The following is a 22,630-nucleotide window of genomic DNA, read 5'->3' on the forward strand; positions in this document are numbered from 1 at the left end:
AAAAATGCGCGTACAAATTATTCGGCCATTTAGCCATTTAGACATCGACAATAACAAAATATTTTTTTTTTTTCGTTTTGCTTGTCTACTTATCTTGTTGCTACTACTAGTTAGTTAAATCTGTCAGATTTTTTTTTGACAATGACTACGAATACGAATACGAAGTTGTTTAAACATAATTGTTTATGACAGGAACTGGGTGTGTGTGTGCGGTGGTGGTGGTGGTGTGGGGGTGGAACTGGTGCATGAATTTGATGCATTAATGATTGAGAATCAAAAAAAAAAAAAAAAGATCACATTATGAAACTTGGAAAATTTTTTATTTATTCATTCTTTTTTTGGTTTAAAATTTTTGATTGATTTTGACAAATTCACACCGGAAACCAGAATTTCGTATCTTCACCAAAAAAACCAGATTTAAAAAACGGAAGCAACCAATGGACGACCATCGATTCCGGCTTCAAGATTATCCAATGCCATCCAAATCATTTGTTCACGTGTAGATTGTGCTGCACTGCCGATGTGTGGCAATAAAACTACAAAAATAAAAAAACAAATTAATGATCAATCAATCATTCGACAAAAACAAGACACAAACAATAACAACAACAACAATCCAGTAAAACAATCAAGTTTGTGTGACAAACAAACAAATTAATTTCCGCTACACCTATTGTAATAATGTGACAAACGACGATGTGAAATGAAACCAGAGAAATTGAAAAAATTGGTTGCTATTTCATATCGAGAAAAAAAATGGATAATAAAAAAAACATTGATGATTGATGACTATGAACACGCTTATAGCATACACACACAAAATTTAACAAATGAGAAAAATATTCAAATTCAAATTATCATTATGAAAAATTTAGTTCAATTCAAAATGAAAAGAGAGAAACAAACAAAAAGAAAATGAACTTATCATCATCATCATCCAATTCGCAGAAAAAATGATATTTTCCGTGTTTTAGTTTCAAGAAAAAAAAAGAAATATAAAATAATGATTCGAAATAAAGTTGATGATGATGATGATTTGCATGTCAACAGACAATTAATCATCAACAACAACAACCAAATGATAATGAATACAATGCAATGAAATGGAATGGAATGGAATCATTTCGTTTTTTCGCCAATTTTATATATATGGTTTTTATTTCTTCTACACTACTACTACTACCAACACCAACGTCTTATTATTATGGTGATGATGATGATTATGGTGTGACACAATAGTTGTTGACAGCGGCTATTGACATTAAACACACACTCATACACACAATCTACCTGCCTACCCATTCGGAATTTATTCCAAACTAATTGGTCAACAACAACAATGAAAAGAATGAGATAAAGATAAGATAAAAACAAAACAAAAAAATCTGTCCACATAGAATAGAGATAATGATCATCAAACACCACCATCATTGACAAAAAAAAGCACCCTGTGAAAAAAAAATCATTATCATCACCCAGGAATATATTTGAATTATGAAACCAAAAAAAATAAGAAAATTTTAGGCGTGGTCATTATCATCACCCCTCTTTCTCTCTCTCTCTCACACATCATTTGTTGTTGTCAATTTTGATGATAATAATTATGATGATGATGATGATGATGGAAATCAACTGTCAAAGAATAATAAACAACAGTCCAGTAAAGCCTAGAAAAAAAATCACAAAACAAGAATACCCAGCGAATATAAATAATGACAATTTCGGTGACAATGATAAATGCATCATATACACACATCTATATGTAATAAAACGACAACAATAAAGGACAACAACGACAAAATTGTCAATATTATCATCATCAACATTATTATTTTTGTTGTTCTGGTCATCATTAAATGTGTATGTGTTCATAACGTTAATATTGTTGTTGTTGTTGTTGTTGTTGTTGATGATTATTATCATCAACAATCATTAACAATATATAGGTGTGTGTATGTGTGTGTGTGTTTGTAAATTCAGCTTATTATTATGAAACTTGATTTTTTTTCTAGGCAAAAAAGTGTCAGCATTGATTCGTTTTCTCACACACAAACATACAGACAGACATGGACACTGAAAAACGTCTGGTGGAAAAAAAATCAGTACTGGTCATCATCAAGAGATGGACAATGTCCACTTCACACACACACACAGACATATTGTATTATTTACAATACAAATAATGATGATAAGATTCATATCAAAATATGAGAACAACGATATTTATGGATGATGAAAAAAAAATAATTTAAATGAATGAACGAATGAACCGACAAAACAATAATGATGATGACAGAACAAAAATGCCATGTGATAATGATAATGAGAAATTAATGCCGAATACGAAAATGACAAACAAATGGAAAAAAAAATTATTTATAATAAATGATGTGACAGAAAACAAGACAATTAAAAAAAACAGAAAAACAGGACAGGATAACAAGACAACAAATATGAATAATGGAATGGTCATCATCATCACCATAGGCGCCACTATTCCGTGTATGTTATGGATGAAGTAATATACAAAATGACAAAAAAAAATGAAAGATAACAGTGGAAATCTGCCAGTGTCAGTGTCATCATTATTATTATTATGAAAAACACTATTCTCGGTGTGAATTTAATGGAATTATTTTTTTCAGTTTCATTTGTGAGATAAACAAATAGACAAGAATGTTGTTGATACCAGAGAATCATTCAACCAAAATATGAATATTTTTCGATTATTCAACAACAAACGGGTTGATTATGATGAATGTGGAAAGATTATCTTTTGAGATTTGGAATAGAGGGTACAAGTGAATGACTGACACTTTCGTCTCGTTGTTGGCATTCAACCTTTTTTTTGGTGGTGAAAAAGAAAGAAAACTTGAATTATGCAAACAGATTTCTTTTCAAGTTTCTCTCTGTCTCTGTGTGTCCATATATTTATTGTCTATTGTTTGTGCATAAGTGATAATTATCATCAAAATGTCATTTTTTTCGAGAAAAAAAATTGTCAATATCATCATCATCATTAATTTTTTTGGCGACAAATCACAATAAAAGAAATAAAGAGAATCATGGCAACTAACTAACTGGCAAAAAACATATACGTCAGTAACAGATCATTAAAAGAATTTATCATTTGTGATAATGATCATCATCAAATACAATGGAGACACACTGAAAAAAATGATCATTTTCATATATACAAATTATGAATTCACCCGATGATGATAATCATCATTATCGCTCTGTTTTTTTTCTGAGCATAATTCAAACACAAAGTATATATAATAAAAAGAGAAAGCGAAAAAAAAACTCTAGTGCAATTTGAATATTTTTGTTTTGTTTTGTTACGAATAAAAAAAATTCCAAAAAAAAACAAAAAAAAAAAAACACAATTGCATGCAATAAATATATGGACAACAAGTTATTCTATCAACAACAACAACAAAACTAAACATAAAAAGCAGGTGATTAATGACATTTTTAACACACACACACACAGGTGCTTATTTATTATATCGAATACATGAAACAAACAAACAAACAAATAGACGATGTGCAAACAAAAACACACATGGATCAGCAACAAATGTTGCCATTGTAAATATAAATAAAAATTTGAAAACATTTGAACCACAGAATATGGCCACACAAGTCAAATGGATCAACAACAACAACAACAAAAATTGTTTTTTTTTGTTCCAAATAAAACAATTTTAATTTATTTACATTGTTGTGGTCAATTGGATCTTTGTAAAAAATAAAAAAAAACTCATGGAATGACTCAAAACAACCACAACAATAACTCAAAAACACTTCTCTTGAATCTTCAAATTTTTTTAGTTTTATAATGTTATGTTTTTGTTTTGTTGATCGAATAAACAAATAGAATATGGACTGATGTTTTCATTCAAATGGACCATCGACATTTTTTTTTAAGGCAAAACGAAAAGTAGGTAGCAACAACAAAGAAACAAGAATGAAATTCAAATGAAACAAAAACAATAAAGCCAAAGTTAATTGAACCGTGTGATTTTGTTTTCATGTGTGTGTGTGTGGGCCGATGAAAAAAAGTGGATTTGTTTATTCACTAATCGAATTTCAATGTTATTAGTGTGTTTGCGTGTGTGTGTGAGAAAGAGAAAAGGGTTAAATAAACCAAAACAAGCGCAGCCGATAAACGATTCTTGATAATAAAAAAAATTTTGTTCGATCATTAGGTCAGCGTGGTCTAAATAAGAGCAATACATATGCTATATGGTATATACATGATTGATAATGATGATGATCAAGATCAAAATATAACCTATGGTACATTGATCGATCAATCGATCGATGATGATAATAATGTTATGGGAAATTATCATTCGTGTTTTCGTTTAGTTGAAGGTTGTCTGTGTCAATGATCATTATTTGTTGTTGTTTGACACATAAACATTCACACACACACACTGACTATATGAATAATTTGTCTTTAATAATAATGTCTAATGTCTAATGACCAAAGGTCATCATCATCATCATCATAATGAAACCAATGATTCATGTAAACCGAAATGAAAAGAAAACCCTATGAATACCTAATATTATATTCACACAAACACAGACAAACAGACATATTACATTGATCGATTGATATTTATTGAGATATTATCGACCATTACCATAATTATTATTATTATTATCACTTGTCATCATCGAAATAAATAATTATATCATTGATCATTGATCATTGATGATAATTATTATTACCCAAAACTTGAAATAATAATCATAAACAAATCAATCAAAAATAAATAGATTGGACACATGATGATTCTGTGGTGGTAGTCTGTAGTGGTAATAATGATAAACAAATCATCATCATCATTTGCTAGAATTACACAAAGGTGACAATATTATTATTATTATTATTGGGTTTATTCAAAGCTTTCCACCAGAAAAAAAACTTTAAAAATTCAACAAAAAATGTCAACAAGTGATAAATATAAAATTTTGATTTTTTTCCTGAAAAAAACCAGACATCATAATAATAATGATAATCAGAAAAAGGAATCAAATTAATAATTAAAATTATTATTGAGAAGAAAATCATTATCACAAACTAAACTATAGCAAGATAGGAAGATGTTGATAAACATCATCATCATTATGGTCATAGACGATGACGACGACAAGATAAAACAACACACTATACACCTGCAATACCTAAGATATATTTTTTTCGAGTGTAAAATTGCAAATTAACACACAACAACGACAACAACAAAAAAATGCCGATGAGAAATCAAAAAAAAAAAAAAAAAAATGATTGATCCCCATTGATTTGAAAATGATGGTTTTTTTTCTCATGACAGAATCATATAAAAAATTAGTTTAAAAATAGAAAAAAAAATTCCAATGATGATAATCAAATGACAAATAAACATCATCATAAACACGAATGACGAATATTAGATAAAATAAAAAAATTTTTAGTTGACATTTGACCGAAAATGAAAATGGCCATCATTATCCATGTACATCATCATTATCATTATGATGATGATCATCATCATCATTTTTTTTTGAAAAGCAAATTAGCATCATCATCATCATCATCATTTCACAGGTTTACATGGCTTTTTATTATCATCATCATTTCATTATTACATCGTTGTCGTCATCTTATCAAATCAATCAATCTATCGTATTTTTATTTCTAAGATCAGTTTATTACCAACAGACTAGGTGAGATAGATAAATAGATTTTTTTTTCATTGAATCTCACAAATTCACACAGCCATTATCATAATCATATCGTTGTTGTTATCACAGGTTTGAAATTTCTAGACTTGGCAAAAAAAACTATAAAATTTTTTACAACACTAAAAAGAGAACAAAACAAACAAACAAACCGTAAACACACAGCAATCACAGATTGATAGAGAGAGCTAATAAACAATTTAACGACTATTTCAGACCAACCATTTTTTTGTTGTTGTTGTTTTTTCGATCATGGTGACAATGTTGTTGAGAAGAAAACTGAAATTATGATGATGATCAAGATCAACAACAATCATGGTTGACAATCATCATCAAAAAAAAAAAAAAAAAAATCTTGACAAATCTAAATCAAATGATTTGCCATATTCTATCATCATCATCATCATCATTCTCTTTTTCTCAGTCATAAAGATCAGAAAAAACAGAAGAAAACATTATTTCAATTTTTTTCTTTTTGATTGACGTGAGCAGCACAAATCTTGTTGGCGCCATCATCTTCAATGGCTATGGTTAATCATCATCATCATCATCCACCATCAAACAAGAACAAGTCATAGAATGGAATAAAATGAATTATCTATTCGATAATAAATTTTGACATATGATGTGGTTGGTCGTCCAGAGATGATGAGTGCCGGATTATCCCACCACCACCACCACCACCACCAACACAAATATATGCATTGAAATTCCAAAGATTTTTATTTTGGCTAAATGACTGACAGATTTTAGTCGATAGTCATAGGTTAGCTTTTTTCTTTCTCTCATTTTTCATCGTTTTTTTTCTTTAGTGATAATCTCTTACAGTAGAAGAAAAGAAAAAAACTTACCAACATTATTCAATGCAAGTAAGGGATCATCCGTTGCAATTGGTTCCTGTTCCATTACGTCTAAACCGGCTGCTGCAATTCTGCCATGTTTTAATGTTTCATACAATGCTTGTTGATCGATACAACTACCACGGCTTGTATTAATTACAACGGCTGTTGATTTCATCAAGCAAAATTGTTCAGCACTAAGTAAATGTCGTGTAGAATCATTCAATGAACAGCAAACAATGATGATATCACTTTCAGCTAATAATTCGTTCATTGAAAGAAAGTGGGCACCAAATTCTTGTTCCATGAACGAATGCGATGTACGTGATGTATAAGAAATTCTTGATGGTTCGAATGAACGTAAACGTTTTATAATGCTACGACCAATACGTCCAGAGCCGCCAATCAAACCAATATGGCTGCCTTTTATCATTGTACCACACATGAAAAAATGTCCCCAACCACGAAGCCATTTTCCCCTATAAAATAAAGTGCATGAAAATCAAGAATATTCAATTAGTAATTCAAAAAATCAAATCAAACCAATCAACAATCAATCAATCAACAACAGTAACCAGAAGAAAAAAAATCATCATCATTCAACAATGACAATTGACAAATCACTTTTGATTGCCATTGACACACGCGCACACAAACACGGATATATTCTACTCAAAATTCTATTGTAATGGAAAATAGTTTATGGAAATCCGAGTGCGAGAGAGAGAAAGATCCGGCTTTTTCAGCCAAATCAAACCATCCTCAATCTCATCAGAATAACAACAACAAATTCGAATGAATTTTAATTTTTTTTTTTTGGTTTACCATCATCATCATCATCATTAGAATAAATGAAAAAATTCAATGTAACATTAAATAAGAACTTGTAACCATTGAAAGATTGAAAACGAGAAACCAAAAAAAATAAATAAATGATCCAGATGCTTTGATCCAGAAAGATTTCAATAACAACAGCAATTGAAAACAGAAAATCAATATTTAAATTACCATAATCATCATACATCATTTTGTTATTGCTTAGGATGGCCCATTTCATGTTTTGTGTATGTGAACCTTGGCCAGATCACCATCGATAGAAATAGAGAAAAAAGACAGAGTCAAGTGTCATGATACACACACACACACTTGTCTCAATGTCAATTTCGTTCACGAAACAACCGATGACAATTGAAGAAAAACTATTTTGAATTTATATAATTTAAAAACCAAACCAAACGAACGAATGAACAGAAGAACGTTGCCAATAATGAATGAATGAATAAAAAACCATTAAGAATGAGAATTTTTTTCTGTAGTTGAAAACAAAAAAAAATATGCGACATTTCACAAAGATTAAACAACAACAGCAACAAGAAAAAACAAGTGAAAAAATAAAATTCATCAAAATGATGATGGCAAAAAAAAACAACAAAAACAAGCACATATACACAGCATGATACTGTCGCCAGAACACGAGACAAATGTCATTAATCTTTCTATTCTGCTTGCTGCAATGACCAGAAAAGTCATTTTCTGTGTGTGTATGTCTGGCGATCTGACAAACTATTTGCCGCGTCAAAAAAAAATTCTTCTGAATTGTCGTCGTCGAGGATGTGTAACCAGTGAGGTGATCATGCACTTGTTATTTGAGATTTAGAAATTATCTTCACATCATCATCAATATATCGATGTGATAGATGATCAATGATTATCGATTATAAACCATAAGGCTAATTAAATAATTTCCGAATAAAATCTTTTAAATAACACACGTGTTATTTATCTGAGAAAAAAAATATCGGTCAAATATGCAAATGTTAAGAATGTTAAGGGAATCTCGATTTCATCGCCAATAATTTATGATGTGTTTAGACAATATTAGTCTCTATTTTCAAATAATGAATTGTTCAATACAAAAATGCTACTGAAAAATCTCTAGATATATTACCATGATCGAGATCTGTGACCTTTTTTGGGTCTGTGGGTTGTTGTTATGGATCGAATTTCAAAAATCAATCTATGATGTCTGGTCTGGTTTGTCTCTCTGGTGTGTGTGTGTGTGTGTTGAGTAATTGATTGATGATGATCATAATAAAATGGTAATGATACTTACTCTCGAAGTGCTTGATTTGCTTCAAACAAACGTCTTATGGTTGCCAATAATAATGCAATCGTTAATTCGGCAACAGCATCTGTCAATACATCGGGTGTATTTCCCACCAATATACCACGACGTTTACATTCATCCACATCGATATGATCATAACCAACGGATAATGTTGATACACATTTCAATTGTGGTCCAGCTGCATCCAACAATTGTCCGTCAATTTTATCCGATAATGTACATAATATACCGGATTTACCGGCAACACGTTTCAATAATTGTTCTCTTGTTATATCGTGTGAATGTGGCCACATGTCCATCATAAATTTGGTTGAAATATTTTTGAAAAATTTTTCCGGTAAATTTTTCGTGACTAAAAATGATTTACTTGCCATCATTTATTTATTTACAGCTTTCAAGAACAAATAAACAAACGAAAAATAAAATTCAAAACAAAATTCTCATTTAAACATTGACCAGCTGATCACTGAGTTACCTGTTCATATAGGACGTATAGAGAGAATTTTCCAATTTTTAAACTTCATTCAATAGTGATATAAAAATATTTTGAGTTTGAAACGAAACAAAAAAAAAAAAAAAAAAAACATTAATCCGGATTCCGGTTGTCAAATCAAACACACGAGAAATTGGAGAGAAAAAAACCAACAAACCACCTACAGACCACATATGATTTGAAATTCCATTTTCATTACGATTTATCCATCACCACCATCATAGTAGAGCACAAAAAACAATCTAAATTTCGTGATTTGTCCATAGTGCATGTATCAATGATATCTAGGTTCATCACGAACAACAACAAGAAGCTTATCATTTTCAAGAAAACAAACAAAAAAATGAGAAATCCTGATACACGAGTTCAGTCATTGTGATGATGATGATTAGACCACACATCGATTAATATTTATTCATTGGAATTCAATCAAATTATAGGATTTTCTGTTGTTGTTGGAATGAAATTCAAAAAAAAAACACACAAAGACAGGTGTATTAAAAATAAATCTGACAATGGAAATGCCAATTAGTCTACCTACTGAATTTTTTTTTTGTTTGAAAATTAATTGATTATTAAGGTATCAAAAAAATTAATTTTCACGATTTAAAAATCCAGAAAAACGATTTGATCTAGATTGACCATTTAATCATCATCATGACCAATTGAATTATTCGCAATCAATTTATATTTCGATAACCTGTGATGTTGTTGTTGTTGCTGCCTGAAGTAATTTTTTACTCTTGTACTGAGAATGATGATTGTTTTTTTGAAATTGAAATTAAAATTGAAAAAAAAAAACAAAACAAACAAAAAAAACCCACACGAATGTTTGGGACAAAAAAAAAATTCGAACCACAGAAATGGCAAAATTAATTCTCCAACAGCCAGCCATGTCCAGTAGGTTTTTTTGTTTCATTGATTCTTTGTTTGTTAATGAGAAAATCATCATCATCATGGATAGCCAGCCATCAAGTCGCCAAATGATATGAATTTTCTCAAGAATTTCATTCAGTATTCATCATTGTATAACAACATTGTTTTGTGGTGGCCAGGTCGTGTGTCGACGACGATAATAATAATGATGATCATGATCATTAAGATGGCAAACAGTAATTTTTTTTCGCTCTCCTAAACAAATATTTAAAGAATGTTTAAAACATCATCAAACATTTTCGAAGGGAGAAATTTTTTTTTCGATGATTTATTCATTCAAGAAAATAAAACAAGATTTACGACACCCGGGTTTCTCAAATTTCTCGGTTCGTTCATCGATTCGATTCAATTCAATGATGATCAAACAGTCATCATCATCATTCCTGTTTGTGTATGTATCACACACACACACACACACAATCATGGTCTATTATGATCAAACATGATGGTCATCATTATTATTCTATTGGATGAATTGGAAAAAATCCACCAGGTATGAAGACGATGAAAACTTGAAAAAAATCAAAATGTATAATAATGATGATGATGATAATGGAGTAGGAGGAGGTGTATATGTGTGTGTGTGTTTGGAATTTGTCTAAACCATCATGATCATCATCATCATTATGATGATCATGATCTTAACAACAAACAACAACAGCAGTAAACAAGCTTTCGATGATGATGATGATTATTATTCCATTATCATCATCATCAGCAGCAGCATCATATTTCGACAACAAAACAGAAACTTTCGAAAAAATGAACCTTTGGGTTAAAATAGTAGTAAAAAACCGCAAAACATTTGAAAAAAAGATAACGATTGAATTAGAGATGATGATGATCAAACCATAGTGAGAAAAAAGATCATCATCATCATCAACCGATGTTCATCATTATTATTCGATAACCACCATTAACATTATCATCATTAACGAATTTCGCGTGCATTTCATTTTATTTATTTCCTTTTTAGTTTTCTAATTTTCGACGACAACTTTTTGCTGTTGTTGTTGATGATGATTAAACACAAAATGATGTTCATTGATGTTTGTTGTTGATGATGGTAGATGAATGAAAAAAAAGATTTCTGTTCATCATTCAGGCAATGTTTGGTTGGTTTTTTTTTTTTTTTGAAAGACTAATTACTTATCCGGCAAAAACGACAAGCAAAAAAAGAGAAAAAATCCCAAAATACTTAAGATTACAAGTCATGTTTTTTTCTGTTCAGCAAGTGATGCTTAAAACCAATCTTTCATCGTCATCATCTAAATCATCAATGATTGTAACATTATCCAACAAATGATGATGATGGTGTTTTTTTCGATTCGAAAACAAAATATTAAGACAATGGACTGCAAATTGGAAATTGTTTTCTTTTGTTCTGTTGTTTCTTTTCTTTTCTCTTCCATTTCGGATCATAATTTTATGTATGTGTGTGTGTGTGTGTGTGTGTATAATGACATTAATCACATTGATCATTATGGATAGTTGGTCAACCACAGTTGTATGGATAATCAATTGGGGCCACCCTGTTGGTGTGCATCATGGTATCATAGTCATATGATGATAATTCATTAATACATTATGAAAATATTATCATGCAACAATTTATGATGAATAAATGAATGAACAATTTGAATCTTAATCGATTCAACATTCGATGCAACAAAACATCCATATCATAATAATGTTGATGTTGATGATGATTGAATAGAATGTCAAAAATTTATGATCACACGATCATTCGTGACCATTCTTTGTATCATCATGTGTGGATGATAACCGATGATGATGATGATGATTGAATTGATTGATTGGAAAAATGACCGGAATTAGCCATTTAATGAATAATAATATATGCTGCATGATCAATCAGAATGGAAAAAATTTGAAAATTAAAAAAATTTCCAAACTACTGCCATCTCGTGGCAATCAACATACCTCTATGAATACGGCAATTATGATAATTCGATGTTTTGAATTTTGATGATGAATGAAAAATGGAGAAAAAAGACCGGTCAATTGTCCATTGATGGCCATCAAAGCGCAATTTGAAATAATAGCAATTATGCTTAGAAATTCTAGTACATTTTTCCAAACACCAATCGTTATCGTTTTTGATGGTGGTCGGCGACATTGAATAACATCGATGAATGGTCGTTGATAAACGAAACAAAGTTTAAATGCATCTGTACGTATTTCAATAAGATTATTCAGGAACGCACACAATGGTGCTAATGGAAATACCGGTGTGAATAACATTACATAACCATATTGGATGACAATTTCCAGATAATCATCGAATGTTGAATGATAACCATACATACAAGATTCTAATTCACCTTTCGATACTTCAGATTCATCATTATTTGGACATTTATCACCAGAATATTTAGAGGATGAAAGCCATGCAAGTAATAATGATTCTTTCAAGAATGGCCACAATGTTTCATTGAGATTACCAATTACTTGTCTTGTAATTAATTGTGCTGCTAATTGCTGATCATATGATATGATGTAAACAAAAGTTAGTGATAATTAATCACGATCAAAGGTTATTGAACAGACCTCTTTTAATTTATCAATATCGGCCAAATAGAATGCAATATAAAATAATGGCAGATATGAATTAAGAAATTGAAACTGTTTGGTGTAACAAAAAGTAAATTGCTTTTCTTTAGTGAAATTCGGTTTTTTGAAAAATTTTCCAGCAAAAAAACACCGGAATACATACCAGGAAAAGTTTTACAATGAGTTGATTTTCTTTGCGTTCGAAATTTCGATGTTTCTCTACACATTTTTCAATGGTGATACATTTAGAATTAGTTTGCAAAAAAATCATTAGCAAAGAATTACCTTTCTCATTAAGCCATATGACGATTAAATAATAGAAATAATTGATTATATTCAATATAATTGCAAACATTACTTTCGGTATGATACCGGTCCATTCGGGATAATGTAATCGTTCGACCAATTCTGTATCCCACCATGTCTAAAACCAATCAATCGATTAGAACAGAGAAATTATCATCATCACTAACCTGGAAGATGAATATTTTAAACATCACTGTAAATGTCATGATCAAACATAAACCAATAATTGGAAATGTAACAAAATATTGGAATATTTTTCGACTTAATCCAATCAAATCGAATAATGGATGAAGATGATCATCATTTTGTTGTTGTTTTCGTCGTTGATGATCGTCATCATTGTTGCAACTATGAGCATTATTAGCATTTGATGTCCGTTCAGGTATGAAACGAATCCATTCATAGGTAAGCCGTTGACTATGTGAATGCCATCGATTTAACCATAATGTTGACCAGAATAAATTGAACACAGGAAATAGGAATGAAAGAATCGAATTCAAATATTCTTTGTCACTAATGGTGGATGTAAAAGGACTTATGGACAATGTGGGAAGATAATCAACGATATACGGGAAAATAATGATCAATGCGCCATATAACATTGGATAAACAAGATATTCAGTGTAGAAACCGATGAATGCAAAATAAATGGCAATACGTATTCCAAAATATGAACAAATCTGATCCAATGGTTGCCGGTGGAAAAGCTTGGCTACCCAATTCGTTTTCAGTATATTGAGATCATCTTCTTGATGTAAGGCAAATAGCTGATCAATTTGATTATTTTGTAATAATTTATCAATAATTAATTCATTTTCAGTCATTTGCAGTGAAAATTCATCCTCTTCATTACGTCTATGGAATTGCCAATTGCTTAATAAATCAATGAGAATTGTTTGCCGTTGTAATGATGATAACAAATTGGTATATGGAAAATATATTTGATGTCTGTGATCATCATCCATTTCCAATTGTTCAGTCATTTTCGATACTGACCGCTGGTTATTTGTTTCGACATATTTTTCGAAGAATAGATTATTTCCACCAATATATAGTGCATATTGATATCGATGATGTTTACGTAATTCAACCACAATACCGGGAAAATCTAATTCAAGATGATTCTTTAGAGCATTGATTAATTTTACATTCGCATCATCATCCAATGATGAATGGTTAATGGTGGAGTGATTGAATGTAATGATCAAATCATATTTATCAACGATATCGGATTTATTTTCATTACGAAAAAATAGATTCGTACATGATTCTCGTAATTGATCACGATTTGTTTCGAAATTCTGTTGTAACCATTGTCGAATGATCAATGATGATGAACTTTTTGTTGTTGTCGTTGAATTATCATTATTATTTTCGACAACAACAGCTGATTTTTCATTACCATTCACTTCATCATCATCATCATCATTATATGATTATTATTATTATTACTAATATTCAGCGCATCATTTGAAAACGATTTTTCTTTGTCGTTGTCTTCGTTGTCGTTTTCGTCAATCATTTTTTCTATAGAACAATCGAAAAGGATTTATACTCTCAAGAATCTCAATTCAAACAAAGAAGAGAATAAGAAATTTTTTATTGCATTTCTACCAGCTAAATTCTTTAGTTGGTAAAAAGCCAAAATGTTTCATGTATGTAATTTGAATAAAAGAAACTTAATAATTGTCAACGACAACAATTGTCGGGTTGGCTTGAGATTCTCTCTGACGACGACGACAACAACAACAACACTTGAATCTGAACTTTTTTCCGTGTCAAGAAAAAAAAATTATTGATGACAATAACAATAAAAATAACGAAAACAACAATAGTAAATTACCGCATTCAAATGCTTCGGCGCAGATCATCATTAACTGATGACAGATTGATTCAATTGTCAAAAAACAAAGTCATTTATAGCCCGATTCAGAATAATGCTTCAAAAAAATAGTAGTTTCAATTTATTGGATTACATTCAATTTCATCAGATTAAAATAGCAATATAGAACAATTTTTTATATTAAAAATGAGTTGATGGAGGTGACAGAATCAGAAAAAACCACCACACAATCACATCAAACATATAGTTAATTAGTGAAAAGTTTCAATAATTGGATTATATTATGGTACAATGAAGAAACAAAAATTGATGATTGATCGTGATACAAATTGTGATTGAGATAATTACCTAAGTTTTGTTTGTTGTTGTTGCATGAGAAAGGAAGATAGAAAGAAAGTGACAAATGAACAAATATCATTGAAATCCATTTTATGGCCTAGCCTAACTTGAGATACGGGGCAGCAGTCTCCAATCTGAATCATCGAGATTTGAATGATGAATTCATAGATGATTTGGATGAATATGATGATTTTGTATGACGATGATGATTATGATGAAAATTATTATTATTATTGGTATGTTGATGATGACCATGATTTAATGATGGTGACGATGAATGAAATCGATTCGATTTTGTCGAATTATGATATTTGTTTCCCTTGCCATTATTAGTATGGACCAAAATGATTATTCTTGTCTGATTTAAATTTTTTACCATTAAAACCATTATTATCATAATCATAATGATGATGTTTATTATTATTATTATTGCTATTATATCTAGATTGTTGCATCACTTGAAATGGATTAATATTACCATTTGTTGAAGCATTTTTAAATGGATCAATCTTATTCTTTACTTTAATCGTCTGAAATAAATGAAAAATGAAATTTGAATGAATAAATGAGAAAAACAACAACAAATCAAAGACTTACTTTTCCTTTATCAAATTCTTCATTATACAAATCATCATCATCATTTGTGGATGTCTTTTGTTGCAAATTATTTTCGAGAATTGATTTTTGTAGAATTGAAATGCCACCATTCCATGATTTTACTAATCCAAAATAATAGTAAAATGGAGAATTACAGTGGAATAACTAAAGCAAAAACTTACCTTCACTGTATCCATTGGAAACATTTTTAAGTAAAACATCCAAAACATCGTTAGATTTACTGGATGATGATGAACATGATTCTGTTTTCAATTTTTTATGTTCATTCAATGTACGATCTAATCAGATTAATGAAAATTATAAAAGTCAAATTAGTTCATGTTAGTAATTTTTTTTCTTTAAAAGAATCAATTACCGATACCATTTTCCATTTCTAGGGTTTCTTTTGTTCTTTCCACCCAATTCAATTCCATATCATCATCATCATCGTCATCATCGTTATCATTATGTTTTCGTTTTTTAGATTTATCCTTTTTTCTTTTCTTCTTTTTCTTTGATGATTTATCACCATTATTATTTTGTTGTTTCGATAATGAGATCTTGTCAGTATTTTTACTATTATTGTTATCTACATTTTTATCTTTTTCTGATTGATGAGGATTGAAAGAATCTTCTGCACCACTATTACTACAACTACTTTGGGTATTCGTTTCATCACTACTGCTACTGGCCTTAGTTTTACTGATTCTCCAACTGGTATTAATCGATGATTTTATCGTTTCAGCCTTTGAGGATTTTTCCACAGAATTGTCGAGGTTTTTTGCAGTGGCAGTGCTGGTGGATAATGATGCTGATGGTGTAGCTTCAACCACTTTCCATGAATTAGTTGTTGCTTTAACTTTTATGGCAATTTTCGGTTCTTTCGGTGATAAAACTGATGATTGATGAATTGGTTGTTTGAGTAAAGAGATTCCATCCTTATTATGATTACTACTGCAACCAGAATGGCCAGATTTATCTTTATGGCTAATTGTCACCGTTGGTTTAGGCGTCAGTTTAATTACAGTGGGTAAAGTTATCGTTGGTTGTGGCTTATTTTCAGATTTTGATTCACCATCCGATTCCAAATCTTGATCATCATCATATGGTACAAGACCACCATTCGTGTTGGATTTGGTATTAGATACAGCTGCAGAATTATTACTATTTTTGATCGTATTCAATTTGACCAAATTCGCAGCAATTTTATCATAACAATCTTGTTGTTTGTTATTATTACTGAAAAGACTCGTGGTCGGTGTATGAATTTTTGTATGTGACCGTAGTGTTGTAGCCGTAGTACAATTTTTCATTTGTGATTGATTTAATGTAAATTTAAAATTTGAATTAAATATACCATTTGTGGATGTTTTTTGAGGCGATTGATTATTATCACATTTTTGATTTGAGGCAGAATTTGCAATCATTTTCGATGAATCATCACTAATGATCCTATCGTCTATCTTTGAATTTGATGAAATTCGAATTGAATTTTCTTTATGTTTTCGTATGTAAAACAATATATAGGCTTTTTGATTTAATACAACTTCAAGTCCCACTTGTGATACAAGACAATCATCCATTCGATACCAACTATTGTTTGAATTACGTACAAAACAATAATAGTGACCCGAATTACAAGTAGCGCCATGATGTATTAGTACCGATATTAATTTGTACATTAATGGTGGACCCTGTAAATTGAAATTTTGATTTGATTGAAAAAATTCCATCAAAAAAATACATACCTCTTCCGACATATATGGCCGTAAATCTAATGTTTCGGGGTAGGAAACAAATTTTGTCAATTTATTTATATACGCCCGGTTTGAATCGAAACGTTTCAATTGGAATGTTGCAACATTTGGTGCACGATATACAGTGAATTGTTTTCTTGCTACAACAGGTTTTTTACATTTCAAACATTTATAGGCATTTTCATTACGTAGAAATTCTGGATTGACAAAATTTTGTAAAGCTTGTTCTAAACTTGATACATTCTGTTCATTCATTATGCAAAGTGGGAAAAAATTAAAACAATAATCTTATTTAAATTCAATTGTATGAGAGATTCTTACCTGAACGTCGAGCATAAAATCCATAAAATAATCATAAGTATTACTTTTAGCTTTACATTGTATACATTGAACCTGGCTACGATGATATCCACCGAATATATGATTAATGGCAGTGGTTGCTTTGGTTAAATGATCTGATTTCATTACTAAACCAGGTAGACCATATTGTTTTTCATGACATGATAAACATGAACGCCACATTTTATCAATAACATAACGAAGAAATTCATGTGCATCTTCTTGTCGACCGAATGTAAAATGATTGGCAATCGATTTTAAACGATTACAAATATAATTCGGTTGTATGACAGGTTGTTTAGTTGTGAATACAAGTGATATATGTTTGTACATTATACATATCATACAAAATGATGCCTGGCCTGTTAATGAATATGAATTATATTCATTAAATTTCATTAAAAATCCAATAAAATACAATTGAATACATACAGAGTGAAACATGTTCATCATGATGTGAAATTATAAAATTAACGAAAGGCGGACAATATGTTAGTGATTGTAGAACCGAATTAACGAAACATGAATTGCCTAAATTTTGTAGACCACAACCAATCGTAGATATTTTTCGCCATTCTAATGTAATTTTTTCTCTTGGAAATAAGACACGTTTTGGTTCACCCATTTCATTACCATCAGGATGATTATTGTTGTTGTTTGAACAATTCTTCTTCGGTGATGATAATGATGATGGTGGCGGTGATGATTTGTGCAAAGTACCATTCACCTGAATTCGATTTGTTTTTTGCTGTTGTTGATTAGTCGTTAGTACGGTATATTTTTTCTTTAGTTTTTCAATCGATTTAGAATAATCATCATTATCATCATCATCATTGGTTTTGTTATCATCATCACGGAGAAAATCTTTTTCAGATTTGAAATCAATTTTATTATTTAATAATGAAGATATTTGTGGACAAATATTTGAAACCTATCATCAAAAAAAAAAAAAAAAAAAATTTCAAATTCATTTGAACAAAAAATGGATGAAATTTACCTTAACATTATGATTCTGGAACAGTATTGAACCTTGATGATGGTGATGATGATGGCTGGAAATATTTTTCACATTACCGCAAACATTATTTCCCGTATCAAATAATATTTTGTTTCCACCACCGCCATCAACCATTGCCATGATAATGTTATGATGATGTGGTGATTGACCGAATGATGATTTGAAAAATTAATCGTCGTCTTCGCTGTTGCTGTTATGTTGAAAATTCTTTAAATTTTTTCAATATTTTCCAAAATCACTTGTATCATCATAATGGTCAGTTGAAAGATTGTTAATTGTTGATAAAGAAATTTTTTTAAGGCAGAAAAGTAGATGTATTAGAAATTTTTATTGAATTCGACAACAAAAAAATCGGCCACAATAATCACACTGCATAAACGCACGTGTTGAAGGGAATATTAAGCGTGTAAAAAAAAAAATTTCTTTTGGAATACACAGAGAGATGAAAAAGTCGCAAAAATTTTGGTCCAGGAGCAAGAAAAAAAAATGCGGCCGATGGCAGTAAGTTTTTATTTTCCACAATACGGCGGATATTCCAACAACTAACCCAAAAACAAAAACAAAAAAAATCGAAACAACCACCACACACAATGTAGCTGCTGCTGCTGCTGGTATAACCCGAAAAAGCACAAAAATATGGCGTGCTCCTCAGTGGTGGTGTGTGGTGGTGGTGGTTTTCATTCGATGTGTTTTACTGTAATACATTTTTTCCTCAAAAAGTTTCTGAATGGAGAATGAATAATTTTCCCGAAAATTTACCTTTCTATCAATGTAAATTCGTCTGTTATTTTTTTTTGAATTAATTTTCTTGGATCATCATTGTTTCTCCCCACCCAACACTTTTTGTTATTTAACCAGCTGTTTGCTTCGGGCGTTTTTTTGTTTGAAAATTTCAAACAAACAAAATTAATTACAAATGGAATTGGATATTCGGTTGAAACGATCGAATAAAATTTACTCTGAAGGCGTATGCATTGTATTTTGGATTTGTTTTCGATAATTTTAATCTTGAAATTTGCCAATTTTAGGAAAGCTTGATTGGTGTCATTGTGATTGATTCGAAATCTGATGCTAAACATGAAGGAATTTCATTAAGCGTCGATGCAGCCGTTCAGATGCAATTAAGTTCAAAAAATGTTGGAATATTCGAAGCATTCTACAATTCAGCAAAGGTATCAATCTTTCCTTGTTGAACAGTTATTGAATTAAATTTTTTTCGAATCAATCAATAATGGTAGCCAATCACATTGATTAGTCAATTTGTTGAAGTTTCCAAAAATGGTCGTCTACCATCAGGTAAAACTGAAATACCGTTTGAAGTGTTATTGAAACCAAAACAGAATCGTTTTCTTTATGAAACATATCATGGTGTTTTCATAACCATTCAGGTAAGTGATGGTTCAATTATCCACATTAAACTTTACTAATCGAATCTTGTTTGGTGATAGTATCTACTCAAATGTGAACTAAAACGGCCAATGTTGAATAAAGATATACAAAAAATTATTGAATTTTTCATCGAATATAATCGACCCACAAACTTTGCGATTTCAATGAAAAATCTAATTAGTTCAGGCCCAACGAATGGTTCGAAACCGTTGAATTTCGTATTAACACCTGAATCAATACAAAATGTTCGTGATGTAAGTGTAAAATTGTTGTTTTTGGTTTGAATTGATTTTCTCATTCCTTTTTTTGCCACAAAATAAATTCAGAAAAATCGTGTACCAAAATTTCGAATCAAAGGATTAATCGATTCAACCGTATGTTATATTTGGGAACCATTCACTGGTGAATTAATCATTGAATATTGTGAACAATCAATCAAAAGCATTGAATTACAATTGGTACGCATTGAAACATGTGGCTGCGCCGAAGGTTATGCATGTGAAATAACCGAAATACAAAACATACAAATCGGTGATGGTGACATTGCTCGTAATGTTCCATTAGCCATTTATATGATCTTTCCACGTTTGTTCGCATGTCCAACATTGATAACGAATAATTTTAAAATTGAATTTGAAGTCAAAATCGTCGTAATATTAGCTGATAATCATATTATAACGGAAAATATTCCTATAAAAATTATTCGCTATTCACAGCTTGAATTACAAAAGAAATGATAAATCAGCACATTTTTCATTTTTTAAGTCAATAAAATTTTTTCCAATCAAACAAAATCAAATTGAAAACATCAAACATATAGCTTGTTGTTCAATGAAAGACTATAAAGATGTATCGATCGATCAATCAATCAATCACAGCAAATCTATAGATGTCTTCACTTATTTATTATTATTGTTGGTCATTGATGTTTGCCAAATGATTAGGAAAAATAGACCAATAAATATAAGACATAATGCCATCAATAGTATCCATTCAGCACATGAAGATGTTGTTGATGATCGTAAAAATGTTTTTGTCGTAATGCCAAGAAAATCATTGGAAATAAAATTTAGATATCTAGTTCGTACACGTTTCACTAATGGTCGTTGATTTCGTAATAATTTAGCTCCTGCACATGTAGATGATGATGATGATGACAAGGGTAATGATAACTGTGTTGATGTTGATAATATTCTATCTTTACTAGTTGGACTATATTGATGGTGATCGTCATCATCATGATTATTTGGATCATCAATATTTAAGCTAAGATGTTGATGATTTAAACATTGATGATGATGATCATTTCTATTTGAATTTTCATTCGTTGTTGTCGATGTGGTTGATGTGGAGGATGTAAATCGTCTTGTCAATGATTCTTCTTGTTCTTTTTTTAAACGTTCTTTTTCAATACGTTTAAATTGTATTGCTTTGAATGCTGACCATATACGTTTTTGTTCCGATCTATAGATTAGAATATTTCATCATCAGGGAAATTAATTTATAACACAAACATACACACACACACACACATACCTTAATTGGTCGATTCGATTAAGTAGATCAATTTTACATGGATCAGTAGCCGGTAATTTTTCAATAATTAATTCTAATTGTTCACAATTCTGTAAAACATGTCTAATACGTTGTTGTATAATGAATTCTGTTTTCGATATTTTTGCTTTGTCAATTTTTTCCACCATTGATTTCACTGATAGATGGATTGATTTTTCCAAAAATGGAAAATATGATTCATGAATTTGATCCAAAATTAGAAAGGATTTATTTATAACTTGATCAACATAATTACGTATACTATCAACACTGTTTGGATTCATGTTTGGATTCTATGGAGAAAAATCGTATAAATAATAATAATAATAATAACAAAGAAAAACACGTAAACAAAAAAAAACAAACAAGAACGTTATGTTTTCCGGCCTGCTCACCACCAGCAGCAGCAATAACAAGAATTCAATGACAATTGTTTAGCAGAAATAAATACAGGTTGACAATTAGATATGTTATCGACGTTATCGTTTCGACATGCAATAATGGAATGTTAATATTGTTGTCGATGATGGTGGTGGTGATGGAAAGAGTCTAATCATAGTTGCCACACAGCACAATCATTCTCATCATTATTATATTAAATGTAAACGACACAGAGCTATTATTCATCGTTTTTTTCTGCATATAATAACTGTGGATTTATCATTAGAGCTGTCAAACATTGTAAATATGATGATGGATTTTTTTCTCTTTTTTGTTTCATTGAATCAATATTTGAACGAACAAAAAAAAATTAAAACCAATCTAAACATCACATCATA

At 30.3% G+C, this 22,630-nt stretch overlaps 5 protein-coding genes across 6 annotated transcripts; 1 reads left to right on the forward strand and 4 right to left on the reverse strand.

Annotated features, from left to right (window-relative positions):
• Positions 1-301: 301 nt before the first annotated feature.
• On the reverse strand, positions 302-9,174 carry LOC142597718 (glyoxylate reductase/hydroxypyruvate reductase). The gene is made up of 3 exons (XM_075733082.1): positions 8,692-9,174; positions 6,591-7,057; positions 302-536 (listed from the first exon to the last, which is right to left on the reverse strand). Exons 1-3 carry the CDS (start codon positions 9,081-9,083, stop codon positions 418-420), a joined length of 978 nt encoding a protein of 325 aa, XP_075589197.1. The 5' UTR covers positions 9,084-9,174; the 3' UTR covers positions 302-417.
• A 2,267-nt stretch (positions 9,175-11,441) lies between these two features.
• LOC142597691 (anoctamin-8-like) lies at positions 11,442-14,812 on the reverse strand. The gene is made up of 6 exons (XM_075732784.1): positions 13,183-14,812; positions 12,995-13,133; positions 12,873-12,928; positions 12,707-12,781; positions 12,080-12,637; positions 11,442-11,998 (listed from the first exon to the last, which is right to left on the reverse strand). The coding sequence occupies exons 1-6, from the start codon at positions 13,996-13,998 to the stop codon at positions 11,879-11,881; spliced, it is 1,764 nt and encodes a 587-aa protein (XP_075588899.1). The 5' UTR covers positions 13,999-14,812; the 3' UTR covers positions 11,442-11,878.
• Positions 14,813-15,220: 408 nt separating this feature from the next.
• Positions 15,221-19,606, reverse strand: scny (ubiquitin specific peptidase 36). Its single transcript, XM_075732783.1, is given in 9 exon segments — positions 15,221-15,535; positions 15,537-15,727; positions 15,795-15,916; positions 15,977-16,093; positions 16,171-17,488; positions 17,543-17,794; positions 17,873-18,252; positions 18,323-18,821; positions 18,888-19,606. Coding segments are annotated over 9 exon segments (3,219 nt in total). The 5' UTR covers positions 19,029-19,606; the 3' UTR covers positions 15,221-15,336.
• Positions 19,607-19,633: 27 nt separating this feature from the next.
• Positions 19,634-21,091, forward strand: LOC142597692 (vacuolar protein sorting-associated protein 26C). Its single transcript, XM_075732785.1, has 5 exons — positions 19,634-19,875; positions 19,937-20,080; positions 20,147-20,296; positions 20,357-20,551; positions 20,624-21,091. Exons 1-5 carry the CDS (start codon positions 19,825-19,827, stop codon positions 21,032-21,034), a joined length of 951 nt encoding a protein of 316 aa, XP_075588900.1. The 5' UTR covers positions 19,634-19,824; the 3' UTR covers positions 21,035-21,091.
• On the reverse strand, positions 21,047-22,589 carry LOC142597693 (uncharacterized). 2 transcript variants are annotated; one of them, XM_075732786.1, is made up of 3 exons: positions 22,218-22,589; positions 21,834-22,144; positions 21,047-21,761 (listed from the first exon to the last, which is right to left on the reverse strand). In XM_075732786.1, the coding sequence occupies exons 2-3, from the start codon at positions 22,133-22,135 to the stop codon at positions 21,197-21,199; spliced, it is 867 nt and encodes a 288-aa protein (XP_075588901.1). In that variant the 5' UTR covers positions 22,136-22,144; positions 22,218-22,589; the 3' UTR covers positions 21,047-21,196. The 2 variants fall into 2 exon arrangements, with proteins under 2 accessions (XP_075588901.1, XP_075588902.1); XM_075732787.1 differs by having other exon boundaries at positions 22,247-22,336.
• Between the last annotated feature and the right edge of the window lie 41 nt (positions 22,590-22,630).

This window comes from Dermatophagoides farinae, chromosome 7, assembly GCF_024713945.1.
Source record: "Dermatophagoides farinae isolate YC_2012a chromosome 7, ASM2471394v1, whole genome shotgun sequence".
Lineage (NCBI taxonomy): Eukaryota > Metazoa > Arthropoda > Arachnida > Sarcoptiformes > Pyroglyphidae > Dermatophagoides > Dermatophagoides farinae.

Coding starts and splice junctions, on each gene's coding strand:
- LOC142597718 (XM_075733082.1), bottom strand. CDS start 9,083: ATGATGGCAAGTAAATCATTTTTAGTCACGAAAAATTTACCGGAAAAA. Junction 7,058..8,691: donor GCAAATCAAGCACTTCGAGA/GTAAGTATCATT, acceptor TTTATTTTATAG/GGGAAAATGGCTTCGTGGTT. Junction 537..6,590: donor ACTTGCATTGAATAATGTTG/GTAAGTTTTTTT, acceptor TTATTTTTGTAG/TTTTATTGCCACACATCGGC.
- LOC142597691 (XM_075732784.1), bottom strand. CDS start 13,998: ATGACTGAACAATTGGAAATGGATGATGATCACAGACATCAAATATAT. Junction 12,929..12,994: donor CATATGGCTTAATGAGAAAG/GTAATTCTTTGC, acceptor AAAAATGTGTAG/AGAAACATCGAAATTTCGAA. Junction 12,638..12,706: donor ATATTGATAAATTAAAAGAG/GTCTGTTCAATA, acceptor TCATATGATCAG/CAATTAGCAGCACAATTAAT.
- LOC142597692 (XM_075732785.1), top strand. CDS start 19,825: ATGGAATTGGATATTCGGTTGAAACGATCGAATAAAATTTACTCTGAA. Junction 20,297..20,356: donor GTGTTTTCATAACCATTCAG/GTAAGTGATGGT, acceptor GTTTGGTGATAG/TATCTACTCAAATGTGAACT. Junction 20,552..20,623: donor CAATACAAAATGTTCGTGAT/GTAAGTGTAAAA, acceptor AAATAAATTCAG/AAAAATCGTGTACCAAAATT.
- LOC142597693 (XM_075732786.1), bottom strand. CDS start 22,135: ATGAATCCAAACAGTGTTGATAGTATACGTAATTATGTTGATCAAGTT. Junction 21,762..21,833: donor AATCGAATCGACCAATTAAG/GTATGTGTGTGT, acceptor TCTAATCTATAG/ATCGGAACAAAAACGTATAT.